Source organism: Eutrema salsugineum, unplaced genomic scaffold (genome assembly GCF_000478725.1).
Source record: "Eutrema salsugineum unplaced genomic scaffold, Eutsalg1_0 scaffold_2, whole genome shotgun sequence".
Classification (NCBI taxonomy): Eukaryota; Viridiplantae; Streptophyta; class Magnoliopsida; order Brassicales; family Brassicaceae; genus Eutrema; species Eutrema salsugineum.
This window is the reverse complement of record NW_006256829.1, coordinates 10,178,228-10,190,787: the sequence shown is the minus strand read 5'-3', so window position 1 is coordinate 10,190,787 and position 12,560 is coordinate 10,178,228. Positions and strand designations below refer to the sequence as shown.

The 12,560-nt window shown below is 35.8% G+C and overlaps 2 protein-coding genes across 3 annotated transcripts; both read right to left on the bottom strand.

The window, feature by feature from the left end:
* Window positions 1–5: 5 nt before the first annotated feature.
* Window positions 6–2,668, bottom strand: LOC18019645 (serine/threonine-protein kinase D6PK). Of its 2 annotated transcripts, none has more exons than XM_024155742.1 (3): window positions 2,422–2,668; window positions 1,167–1,931; window positions 6–1,085 (listed from the first exon to the last, which is right to left on the bottom strand). In XM_024155742.1, exons 2-3 carry the CDS (start codon window positions 1,796–1,798, stop codon window positions 224–226), a joined length of 1,494 nt encoding a protein of 497 aa, XP_024011510.1. In that variant the 5' UTR covers window positions 1,799–1,931; window positions 2,422–2,668; the 3' UTR covers window positions 6–223. The 2 variants fall into 2 exon arrangements, with proteins under 2 accessions (XP_024011510.1, XP_006401401.1); XM_006401338.2 differs by having other exon boundaries at window positions 1,167–1,936; window positions 2,422–2,649.
* Window positions 2,669–5,057: 2,389 nt separating this feature from the next.
* LOC18019644 (25S rRNA (cytosine(2870)-C(5))-methyltransferase) lies at window positions 5,058–9,044 on the bottom strand. The gene is made up of 16 exons (XM_006401337.2): window positions 8,350–9,044; window positions 8,156–8,219; window positions 7,893–8,026; window positions 7,663–7,746; window positions 7,506–7,580; window positions 7,351–7,422; window positions 7,185–7,258; window positions 6,956–7,008; window positions 6,738–6,847; window positions 6,454–6,522; window positions 6,295–6,369; window positions 6,122–6,214; window positions 5,938–6,017; window positions 5,744–5,843; window positions 5,357–5,619; window positions 5,058–5,273 (listed from the first exon to the last, which is right to left on the bottom strand). Exons 1-16 carry the CDS (start codon window positions 9,010–9,012, stop codon window positions 5,225–5,227), a joined length of 2,058 nt encoding a protein of 685 aa, XP_006401400.1. The 5' UTR covers window positions 9,013–9,044; the 3' UTR covers window positions 5,058–5,224.
* Between the last annotated feature and the right edge of the window lie 3,516 nt (window positions 9,045–12,560).

Here is a 12,560-nt window from a genome sequence, read left to right as displayed (position 1 = left end):
CTCAATGGTTTGTGTCTAATAAAATTTAACTCAAGAAGATGGTACAGAGACTGTCTTAGACTTTTGAAGAATGATACAAATCTCAGAACTTGTTCAAGACGTGAAAAGAAGAAGAAAAAAAAAACACATTTTTCGAAAACACTAAACAGATTCTGCAGAATTTGCAAAGAAACAATAAGAGAATCATCATCAAATGGGGGAAACAGTTTCTTGCAAAAAGACTTCAGAAGAAATCAAACTCAAGATAATTGCTCTGATCAGATCTCACGCTTGTAGATGCAGCAGCCGGTACAGTAGGAGTATAATTCACAGGTTCAAGATCAACCGGTTTAGGAATCTCGGGTGGACTGGCACACCGAACCAAAGCCCAGTTGACTCCTTCAAAGAAAGGATGTTGCTTTATCTCTGTTGCTCCACGCTTATAAGCTAATCTATGTTGTGGCTCTTTCACAAGCAAACTCCTTATCAAATCCCTAGCTGCAAAGCTAACAACCGGAGATTCCGGGAATCTCAAAGGCTGACCAACGACATTGAAGAGCGTTGCTCGATTTCCTGACCCTTTAAACGGTGTTTTACCGAACAATAACTCATAAAGAAAGATCCCAAAAGTCCACCAATCAACCGCACTTCCATGTCCTTCTCCTTTGATGATCTCTGGAGCTAAGTACTCGTGTGTGCCAACAAATGACATCGAACGGGCGCTTGTAGGCTCTGCTACAAGTTCTGGTAATGGAGTTACTTGGTGGTTACCGTTATCTGTTTTCGGTTTCTTGTCTTTCTTGGATTTAGATGAGAAGAACCGAGGACCGAAGCAAGATGTTGGAGCCATTGAGATGCAAGATGGTTGCTGGATGCAAGCGGGTTGCTGCGAGCAAGAAACCGAATTCTTTGACAATCCTTCGGATCCGAGATTGGTTGATCTGACTATCGAGAGGCTAACAGTACATCTAAGGGAGAGATCGAAATCTGAAAGCATCACGTGCCCATCATCTCTCACAAGAACATTCTCGGGTTTCAGATCACGGTAAATGATCCCTAGCATATGTAGATATTCCATTGCAAGAAGTACCTCTGCAACATAAAACCTGACAAATAGTAAAAGAAGTTATATTTAATACACAAGAACGGTTTCTTAGATAAAGAAAGTTTGGAACTTTTTTCCTTACTTTGCTGCTTGCTCAGTGAAGCGTTTCCCGGGCTGCCTCTGTCTCAGTGTATGCAAATCACCTCCAGGACAAAACTCCATAACCAAACAAGAGAACTTCTCGGTTTCAAAATGACTATACAATGTCGGGAGGAACGGGTGATCAAGACACTGCAGGATCTCTCTTTCGGTTTGAGCCCGAAGAAGCTTTTTCCGGCTAGCCAAAGCGGTTTTGTCCATCACCTTCATCGCAAAATAGCACCTTGTTCCATTCAACTCAGCGAGATGAACAGTTCCGATATCCCCACATCCTAACCTCTTCAAGAGCCTAAAATGGTTCAAACCCAAACCGCCATGTTTCGTTCTAACAGCTTGAATCGCTTCCCATCTCACATCGTTGGCCTTGTGAGGTTTGTTGATGCTGCTACTAAAGCTACTGCAAGTGCTCTCATCGCTTATATCACTGCTTGTGCTCGGTCTACACGTGCTACTCTTTCCGCTCTCACCTTGCTCGCTTATCTTATGATTACCGGTTTTGCTGTCACTACTTGGATCGGCGAAAGACAGACTCGAAGATACTTGATCTGCTAAAGTGTTGATTGACATACTTTGACTCGAATTGGTAAGTGATCCATCTGGAGTTTTGGAGGCCATGGAGGAAAAAAACTAATCAGAGCAAGCTTGATTTGTGATTCTTAGAAATCTCTTCTTTCTTCCCTGAGATTTATTAAGGAACTTTTCTTGACTCTGCTAATCAATACTGCCACGGATTCCATCAACGAGTGATCTGATCTAGTCATGAAACAAAACAATAGCATCAGTTAAAGCAACCTTGTTACTCAAAATCATGAGAAGATTTGAAAATCAAGAGATCAATGATCACGGATCTTACTAAATATGCACCAAAAGCTTTTCTATATCAATTTTCACCCAAATTGGACAACGTGAGTCTCAAGAACGAATTTGAGAAGTTGTGGATCTTGAATTCAAAATTAACTGACAATCAATTGAATCAAAATGAACATAAACCTATTCAAGCTCTCTTGGTTCAATTTAAACTAACCAGAATCAGCATGAACCTAATCGAAACTTTTTCATGCAAAAAGTAGTTTTTTTTTTCTCTCTAGGGTTACACAGATCTCGTTAAAGTAAGAACAGGCAGATAAAGGCCTTTTGGATCTAGCAAGAATCAGAGAATAAAACCCAGAAAAGAAAAAGAAAAAAGAACAGAGCTTTGGAGAGAGAGAGAGAGAGGAAAAAATCCATTTAATTGTTACCTGAAAGTTACGATTTTTGAGCAATAAAGATCACGAGATACCCTTTTTCCAGAAGAAAATGAGCAAGGCAAGAAAAAAAGGAAGGTAAGAGAGCAGTCACTGTTCATGTAACGCTGTAGAGAGAGGTAGAGAGAGATGAACACATCTCCTTGCTTCCATGGAAATGGGGATAGATAGAGAAGAGGGAAAAGAGACTGCTAAAGAGAGAGAGAGAGAGTTGGGTCTACCATGAAAAGAGGCAAGAGAGAGAGTTGGGTCAAAGAAAAAGTTGAATACTTTTTTTTAATTTTTGAGGGATTCAATTATTTCAATGTATTTTTGTTTTCTTCAAAATGGAAGACAAAGGTTTACATCAAGGATGCTATCGTGAGCTGTAATAGTTGAGGTTTTTAAGGGACAAATTAATTTAAAAAAAAAACAATATATATAATTATAAATTTATTTATATTTTCATAAACTAATAGTATTGTTTTATCAATTTTACTCGTTTCTTGTATACATAAAGATGCTATTTCGTGGAGTATTAAATTTTACGTCATGTAAATCTTGATATTATCACATGCAATTTCGTAGGTTTCATAATTATTGGGCCTCTTGGTATTAAATTTTACCACAACCGCAGAATCTGAGTACGAAAGAAGATCGCTTCCGAGTTTTTGGACTTTCAAATAAGATTATAAATCTTTATTTTGGAAAGATTTGCTAGACTTACCATTTCGTTATGCTTCCAGTTAATTTACAACGGATATTACAAATTATGTACTGATTACAGTTTCCAATAAACAATTAACCTTGAAATAAAATGGTTATAAATTTTTCACTAGTATAAATCATAAATTAATGATAGTATATAAATTATATACTGTGAACTTTTCTTGGTTTCAGCACCTTCTGATTTTTTTTTTTGATAAATGCACCTTCTGATTTAATTTTTTTGGTCAAGACACTTTCTGATTTATATCGATCTTAAATCTAAGAATGCATTCCCCCACCCATTGTTTCTTTAATTATTTTACATTCAATCGAGCAGAAAAAAAAATGTTTGTAGAAATTGTTCAACTGGAAGTTGACAAACCAGAAGATTGTTCAACATAAAAAAACACAAGTAGGTATAGTTTGTTCATTTCAGTTATCTCAATAATTCATTTTTAATTCATTTTTGACCTCATACTCTTATTTTGATCCAATATAACTCCATCAAATTTAATGGTAAAGCTCAGATCCAATAACGACAATCGCTACACGATCGGCTTCGGACGTGAAACGCGCATGGGGAATCTTTCTTCGTAACAATCCCATTTTTTAGGATCAAAATAGAATCTCCAATAACAAATTATAAATAAACTAACTCACCATAGTCCAATGGTGGAAATGTTCATTGTTCACTATAAAAACTGACCATGCTTTAAAAGCATTAGTACGTGCTTTTTATTTAACAAAGAATTTCATGCTTTTCTTATCATGTCACGGAGTTTCTATAAAGTGTAGAGTTAATTTATTATGACCCAGTATTTGAATGATTCATCTTAACAATTGAAAACCATAGTTCAATATATACTTTTTACTGTAATTCAATTTTGACTATTCATGGCTGCTGTTCAAAATGACCACAAAAATTTGATAATTTAAGTTTAGGTCTCATAATTTTATTATAAGAAATATATACGATACAATTTTATAACTGTAGCTGTGTATATTTATCCCATATCCAAAATGTACAACTTCACGCAAATTCGTTTACCTAGTAAAATTTATGTTTAATTTTCTTCCAGTGTTTGAGATGAGTAACTATATAATCTGAGTAAAATTTGGGAACTAAAGCCAACTAAATTCAGTAACTAAAGTCCACCAAAATAATTACATATGATGGGGGTACTTTTATTAAAAAAGTAGATGTAATTTGTGTTAATTTTATATGTTGTACCGATTTACTTATGTGGTAGGTACTGTAGTAAACCTATATCCAGTTAATCACTGTTTAATTATAGTTTATATCCACTCAGCTTTAGTACAACCACAAATGTCAGAACACATAGTCCACATGATTTTGTTTGACGTAAAGAAAAAAATAATAGTCCAACTAATTAATAATATCTTCTTTTGTTATAACATAGCCCATCTTTTTCGCTACAAAAAATGTTCTTTTGAACAGCAGACAAATTAAATGTTCCTTTTGAATATTATAAGCAGGAAGAAAGTAAATTGTAGGCAAAAAAAGCAGGAAGAAAGTAAACAAATTAAAATTAGTCTGAAATCCATCATAAGACCAATAAAAAAAATGATTGATGGAATCATATAATCGATCATGTAGATATCTTTAATGATTTTTAGAATATATGATATATTTTTGTATAAGAAAATATAATCGGAATAATGCAATTTTTAGTTTAGAAAAGAAAAATAAAAGGAGTTAAGGATAAATAATCAAATAATTAATTTGGAGAGGTCCCCAAACAAGATCTGACAGAGATAGATGAAGAATGGGTTGTCATGTTCTCCAACACAAGTCCCACTTTCGAGAGAGTCTCTCTTACTCTCTATCAAACTACTTACAACCAATCAACAGCTCACTGCCAAATCCCTAATTTCTAATATCTCTGTTAAATGGAAATATAAAAATGAAAATATTCAGAGCCTTTCAACTTTCAATATTTTGTCTACGGTTGTACAATTGTATTCGGTTTACGGTTTCATATCAGTTTGTACGTGCAATAAAAACAAACTACATGCAGAAAATTGAATCAATGATAAGCGCAAAAACGTTTTTAGGAGGGTCACTTGAATTGATGCAAAATACACCGAATCATTGCTTCTCCTTCGACTTCTCTCTCATGGCTCTTCTTTTCTCTTCCCTGCAAATGTGTTGTTTATTCAGATTTTGTCAAGCAAAATAAAATAACATTATCATCTTTCAGTTCATGGTTTGTATTTTTACCTAGCTTGAGCAATTTCCTTCTTCCAATCAGATCTCTTCTTCTTTTGCTTCTTTGGACGTTCTACATTTCCAAGTTTAGATTTTGATTTCTTATCTTTTTTGCCTGTTTTGTTCTCCTTTGATTTTGCAAGTTTCTCCTTCTTCTTGTTTTCTTTAGTTTCCATCTCTTCATCGGCCTCAGCTTCATCATCAGCTTGTTCTACAGTTTCTACCGCCTCGTCATCATCTTCTGAAGATGGTTTCATGTTGCTCATTTTCTTCAGCTGTATAAAGAAAAAAAGAAACGCATAGAATCAAAATTGGTAGGTTATCTATTTCGGTTTATCAACTATTAGAGTAATGAAAAGGAACATAGTTGAGATCATTTATAGGGTTAAAAGTGAGTACCTTTGCTACAAAAAAGCCGTCCATGTTGTGTTCATGAGGATAATAACGTTTAGTCATCTCTAAAGAATGATGAAACCGTTGTCCTCTAAATTTCGTAAATCTGATGAAGACAAGGACAAAGATTCCGAGACATTAGACGTATCATTGTAATGTTCCTTCCAATATTTCTATAACAGATAGAATTTGTACATTACCCGTCTCGGCCAAAATCGAGTCCAGTTTTTACGAGTTGAACACTCCTCTTTTTGAGAGCATAGTCAATGACAGCTTCGTTCTGCGAGATTTTTTTTCACACAAAAGAAAGAACAAAAAGAGAATTCATCAAAGACAAAGGAGAGAAATATGGAGATGGGACAAGAATATATCAGTTAAACCAACCTCAGCAACCATAAGTGAACATGTTGAGTAAACAATGTATCCACCCGTTTGGGAATTGGCATCCACCATATCAATAGCAGCGAGAATGAGTTGCTGCATGATTAAAAAAATATGATGATATTGTTTGTTCAGATATATTTGACTTGACGTTGTCTAAGAAGGTACTGTCATACCTTTTGCAAGTGAGCAAATTGTTTTATATCATCAAGAGTTTTCGAAGTTTTAACTGATTCATCTTTTGATATAACCTGTATGGACAACATAGAACAGTTAGTTATAAAGAGCTAGAGCTTAACTACGGTTTAACAGAGACGAGGTTCGAAATTTCTTACCCCAGTCCCACTGCAAGGTGCATCCAGCAATACTCTATCAACGGAGTTCTGGCCTAACACCTTGGGTAGCTGAAATCAAAGCAGAATAAACAAGAAGCGCTAAAAATAAAACAACTGTGTAAGTGTAACATTGGAAAAAAAATCAGATCAAAAATATTGTAGTTCCAGTCATGCCAGTAATGTGAACTGAGGTAGATGTAATGGGTTTTATGAACAGGTAACAGAAACTCAACAATCTCGAGTTCTACGTCATCAAAAAGATAACGAATGTTCAAGAAGCTAACCTCTCTACCATCGTAGTTACAAACAATGGTATTTGTGACCCCCAGGCGATGCAAATTGGCAGTTAGCGACTTGAGCCTCGGTACTTTCATCTCATTCGCAAATATTAAGCCTGATTATATAACATCATTATAACTTTACTACACCAAAATAGTCATTATAAACATTAAGACAAACAACTTGAATATGGGGATAAGAAGAGATAGCAATGAACACATACCGGTATTTTTCATTAGTGCAGCAACATACGTTGTTTTACCACCAGGAGCAGCACTGCGTATGGTATACAATTTTGTAATAAAGTCATAATAGCGAAACAGTCAAAACACTCAAATTAGGTTTTTTTTTCACATCAACCAGATCAAACAATTTACATTATAGCATATGACACATTCACAAAATAATAATGTTCAGATGCGTCTAAAATCAAATAGATGATGGTAACTTACGCTACATCCACAATCCGTTCATTCTCTCGAGGGGCAAGGGCCATCACTGGCAGAAACGAACTAGCACCTTGAAGCTGCAGATGGACCAAGTACATACTTAAGCAAACAATTTACATTAATCATTAATGGTGAACAGCAGGGTACAACAGATCAGAAGATCACTAACCATGTAGTAACCAGCCAAATATTCAGGAGTCGCACCGATTGGCACTTGTGAATCATAAACAACAAGTCCGACCTACAATACTTATGACATATTAACTATGGAACATTCATCAAATATGACAAAAAAAAAACAAACTAAGAAAACAAACTAATTACCTTAGACCACTTGCCTAATGGGTCTAGATTGACTCCTCTGTTCAAAAGCACATCAGCAAGATCCCGTCTTCGAGTCTAAAACAAAACAAACATCACCATGAAATTGCAGAATTCAAAAGTCATAAGCTATAACCCAGTAACGCACAACCAAGTTCACCTTAAGTGTGTTTGTCCGGATAGAAGTAGGCCTTTGCTTTTCAAAAGCTTCAATTAGTTCCAAAAGTTCAACAGGAGGAAACAGCTGCAAGAAGAAAACCCAATTTAGCATCCATGAGTAAAGATTACTGGCAACATCCATAAGTTAAGATTATTGGCAACATCCTAACCATAATTTACTAAAGGGAAAAAATGGAACTTCAAATTGAAGATCAGAGACTAGAGGCTAACCTCAAACAAAGCCCCAATAAGAAAACTGTTGTAGCCATAATACGAAGCAAGATCAGATTTGAGCTGTTCAACGCAATCTTTCCTGCTGGATCCTTCTGGCCTCAAAACTTTAAAATTTGACAAAGCTCTAACAACTGAAAGATGAATTGACCATTAGAACTCAAAACCTAGAATATCAGTATAGAAATTCCGACATAACCGAGAATTACCATCACACATATATTCAACAGTTATAAAGAAATGAAAATTGGAATGTTACTGACTCTCTTTTATTCTACTCTGCAGTAGAGGAAGATCTGGTGGTCCACGTGCTTCTTCTTCAAGCTCCTAAACAATGAAGGATAATAAAAGCAGTTAGATATAGCTAAAAACATAGTATAACAAAACAGAGCATAACCAAAAGAAACCCAGAAAAATATTCTAATGAAACAGAGCACTGCACATTTCTAATTCGTACCTCTTCAGTTGGTAGCCGAAACGCATCATGTTCATCAGGTCCAGCTTCCTTGTTGAAATCCACCAGTTCTTGCTTAGCTAATCTCTTCAGATTTTCGTTTTCTATATCAATAATTTCAGATTTCGTCTGCATATCTTCTTCATCGGAGTCAGTATTCGAGTCCGGGGAACCCTCTTCAGCACCGCTACCTTCGAGGAAGTCATCACCCAAGAGCTCTTCACCGTCATCGTTTGCTTCTTCATCATCATCACCATCATCATCATCATCATCATCATCATCATCATCATCATCATCATCATCATCAGAGAAAAACCCAGAAGAACCTAACCCGTTGGAGCCTTCCTGTCCATCATCAGATTCATCAAGCTCTTCTGATTCTACATCGGTAGAGGCATCATCAGAACCATCGGAAACTTCTTCATCACTATCGCTAGGAACTTCCTTCACAACTTCCTTCTTCTGCTTCTTCAATGGTGGTTTCTTCTGGGACTTTACTCCCTTCTTCGGTGCCAGTGTTTGGGTCTTCTCCGCCTTCTTCAATGGAGGATTTTGAGATTTCGCCTGATTCTTCGATAGAGGAGGCGTCCGAGTTTTAGTCACATTTTTCGATGGAGGAGTTAGAGATTTCGCCCCCTTGTTCTTGTTACGAGTGAGGACAACCATGGCGAATTTTAGAATTAGGGTTTTTCTCGCGGCGAGGGTTTAACACAGAAGAAGAAGGTGAGGATTTTGGAGTATTATTACACGAGGTATAGTGATTAAACGGGCCTTCATCGAGATAATTTTTGGCCCATTTTTATATCATGATTAAAATGTGAGTCCATGTTGGTTTTTGATTTGTACCTAAGTTTTTCTATAATCGGGCTCAGAATGTGTGTTTTTATTTTTGGCTACTCAGAGAGTTGAGATGTTTGCTTACAATGGTTTTTTTTTTTTTACAACAAATGCACCATTTTATTACGATTGCAACAAAAGTCTATCCTCAAGGGATAGCCAAGCCGGAGCCGCAACGCTTACATGGGAAAACCTAACTCCTCGTACCCTAGCAGCTTTAGCTAACTTATCAGCACAGATATTACATGATCGGGGTACATGATACAAGGAGAATGATCTAAAACATAGCAATAAGGCCCTAAATTCTTGTAATTCCACGGCAAATGTAGGCCATTCCGAAGGATTCGATGTCATGGATATCAGATCAGAGCAGTCCGTATAGAAATTCTCACAGAATATGTGTGATGAGAGGATACATCGCATGGCCCAAATCAGCGCATCCAACTCGGTGTGAAGGGATGATAAGCATCGAGCCGTGCCTCTTAGCCCTATGAGGATGGAATTCGTCCTCAAAGAAACTACCCAGCCGAGTCCGCTAACAGTCGCTGATTGCGTCCATGATCCGTCGACATAGCATCCAGGCTCCTCGGCAGTTAGAATATTGGATATCGTGGGTTCCCTGACTAGAGTGGTCGCATCAGTGTCTTCATTTGCTATCCTCCAAGCTGTTTCCTCCGCCTTAGCATGATCTAGAATATTAGGCGGGAGTTCATCCACATTTTCGAAAACCTTTTTATTCCGTGCTTTCCACATGAACCATAGAATCCATGGAAAAATCCGGAGATGTTCCTCACTAAGACCAGAGTCTTGAGCTCTCCAAAATAAGTAATCAAGGTTACCGAAAATGGAAGATTGGGGGAAAACATCAGGAGCCGAAGGGATAGTTGAGAGGGCCCAGACTTGCTTCGACGGAGGACATTCAAACAACACATGGTTTATCGTCTCCTCCTCAGCCCCGCATCTCGGACATCCTTTATCACGGCTTATGTGACGCGAGAATAAACGTTGGCAAGTAGGGACACAGCCATTAACACATTGCCACACAAAATGTTTGATCTTCCGTGTGGTTTTTAGTTTCCATGCTTGCTTACAATGGTTAAAGGAAAGAAAAAATCAACAATAGTATTCCATTTCATAGGTTAGAAGATTTATCTTTGATTCTTTGGCTAGATCTTTGTGAAGAAACTTCATCACTTGAAATCCGTTATTTGACAACCCACTCAGTAGTGTTTTTTTTTTGTTCTTCGATAATATGCAATATATGGGGATTGATTTGGATATGCACACATCGTCGACACTAACACAAACTAGTATTAGGCTACTCTCTAGATAAAGAACCAGTAATTAGTTTATTTACCATATTTACCATATACAATTTAGGAAATTCTAATGTTAAATCCAATTGAAATACTTATTATCCAATAAGTCTTTTAATCAATGAATTTTGTAACTACATGACTGGTTCTTGGCATTTCCATTTAAAAAACACAACCTTCAAATGTAGTATGGATGTCAATATATTTTTGAAGTATAGAACAACAAAAAATAAGAGAATTTGGAGGGAAAAAAAACACAGATAATCAGAGAAATTAACACAATCCTCTAAAATTTGTTTGATTGAGACGGCTCAATAAAAAAAAAAGAGAAAAAGGGGGAGCATTATAGATCAAGTATAACCACAAACCTTGGTGGTACATGCGAGCTTTGGAACTAGCAAAACGAAAATAGTACCAAAAGTTTTGGTGAAACTAAAAAAAAACGATTTAATCTTTAAATTTTAAAGTCCCCTCCACATAAAAGCTTGCTAACTTTAAGAAATTCATGGTCTTCGGTTTAGTATATACAAGAATATTCATATATAGCATTATCCCAAAACAGCTCAATAATATGTAGCTCCAAGATTTGTGGAACAAAAGGAGGTCGAAAATCATTCATAGTGGTAAGGTGGACAAAATTGGTTGACCACAATTTTTACAGAAAGTCTTTCCATCCATTGGCTTAGAAATTTGGATTTTCGGTGGTCCATTTAACGTGTTCATCGTCTTCTTCTAACAAGTTGCTCTATATTGTCATTTTGTGAGTGAGAAAGGAATACTAAAATGTTCAGAAGTGCCAATAATCTGTTAATGGTTGTTTTATCAACCTTCTTTCTTTTTTTTTAATTTAAAGAGATGGTTTTATCAACTTCGCGCCCCTCGGTCAACGGAAGTTGTAATCAACTTGTATTAATCTTTAAGACACGGCACCACATTATCTTGTAGCATTTTGGCAAATGGGTTGAGAAAAATATGCTGTCATTAATTATCTGTGTCTTGTGCTTAGCTTAGTTGATGTCGACTCTATGCAATCTTACTAGGTAATGATAACATATAGTGATATTTTATCTGTTTTCTCGAAGAAATCTGACGGGATGCAATGTTAATTAATCTATCGAGATTAATGTTCATTCTTTTGGATATTGTAGACGTACATGCATGTATAACTAAAGAGAAAATTGATGATTTAATTTACTCTTAATGAGATCTGAGGATTGGACTACAATCATTGGATATTTTTTTATCTATTACGTTATCGTTAATCACATATACTGCAAACGAATAATCTAAAGCGCAATCTGCATATCATGGCGAACAGTTTGAAGGCATATATAGCACATTAAAATCACCAGAATATCGGACCACAACTTAAAAACTTTCAACATGTTATGTTATTTATTTTTTTTATTTTTTTTTTGATCAAAACATGTTATGTTATTTACAATTTGATAAATGATAGTATTTGGTTATTTATATATATCTAGCTCTACCAGTAAGATTAGAAAAACAAAAAATTTGAGTATGCTATTTTATTTCTATCATGACGTATTCACCTCTTTATTAGCATGGCAGTATATTGTTTGAACACAAGTTAATGTAATACCAAAGGATTCATATTTTTCTTGCTGGAATGACCTTTGAGTCGGTGTTTTCCCGTTGCAGGAAAGACAGTTTATTAGACATACATCCTTTTCTCATGACGTAATAGATATGTGGTTGCAAGTCCCATTCAAAAATCTGGTTGCGAAAGCTAATAAATATCCTATGCCAATGGAGCCATAGTTGTTTCATATGATTTCAAACATCAATTAATTAGTCATTCGAGTCAATACTATCAACAAGTTCCACGTCTTTATATAGAGTTTTGGTAAAGGACATGTCAACTATACAAGATTAAGGATGTTAATGATGAATTGTATCATTTAGCGGTCGAGTTAAAGAAATAATGATCTTCTTCTTTTTTGTACTAGTGATCGTATGTAGATGCAAGACATCTAATTAGAGACTAATCGAACAAATCCGACTTTTCTTGATATTAGGTAACATAACACATCTCATATC

Excerpts from the sequence above, each read along its gene's own strand:
- LOC18019644 (XM_006401337.2), bottom strand. The coding sequence starts at position 9,012 with ATGGTTGTCCTCACTCGTAACAAGAACAAGGGGGCGAAATCTCTAACT. Across the intron at positions 7,747-7,892 it reads TTATTGGGGCTTTGTTTGAG|CTGTTTCCTCCTGTTGAACT; the intron begins GTTAGCCTCTAG and ends TTCTTCTTGCAG. Across the intron at positions 7,423-7,505 it reads CATTAGGCAAGTGGTCTAAG|GTCGGACTTGTTGTTTATGA; the intron begins GTAATTAGTTTG and ends TAAGTATTGTAG.
- LOC18019645 (XM_024155742.1), bottom strand. The coding sequence starts at position 1,798 with ATGGCCTCCAAAACTCCAGATGGATCACTTACCAATTCGAGTCAAAGT. Across the intron at positions 1,086-1,166 it reads TTCACTGAGCAAGCAGCAAA|GTTTTATGTTGCAGAGGTAC; the intron begins GTAAGGAAAAAA and ends ACTATTTGTCAG.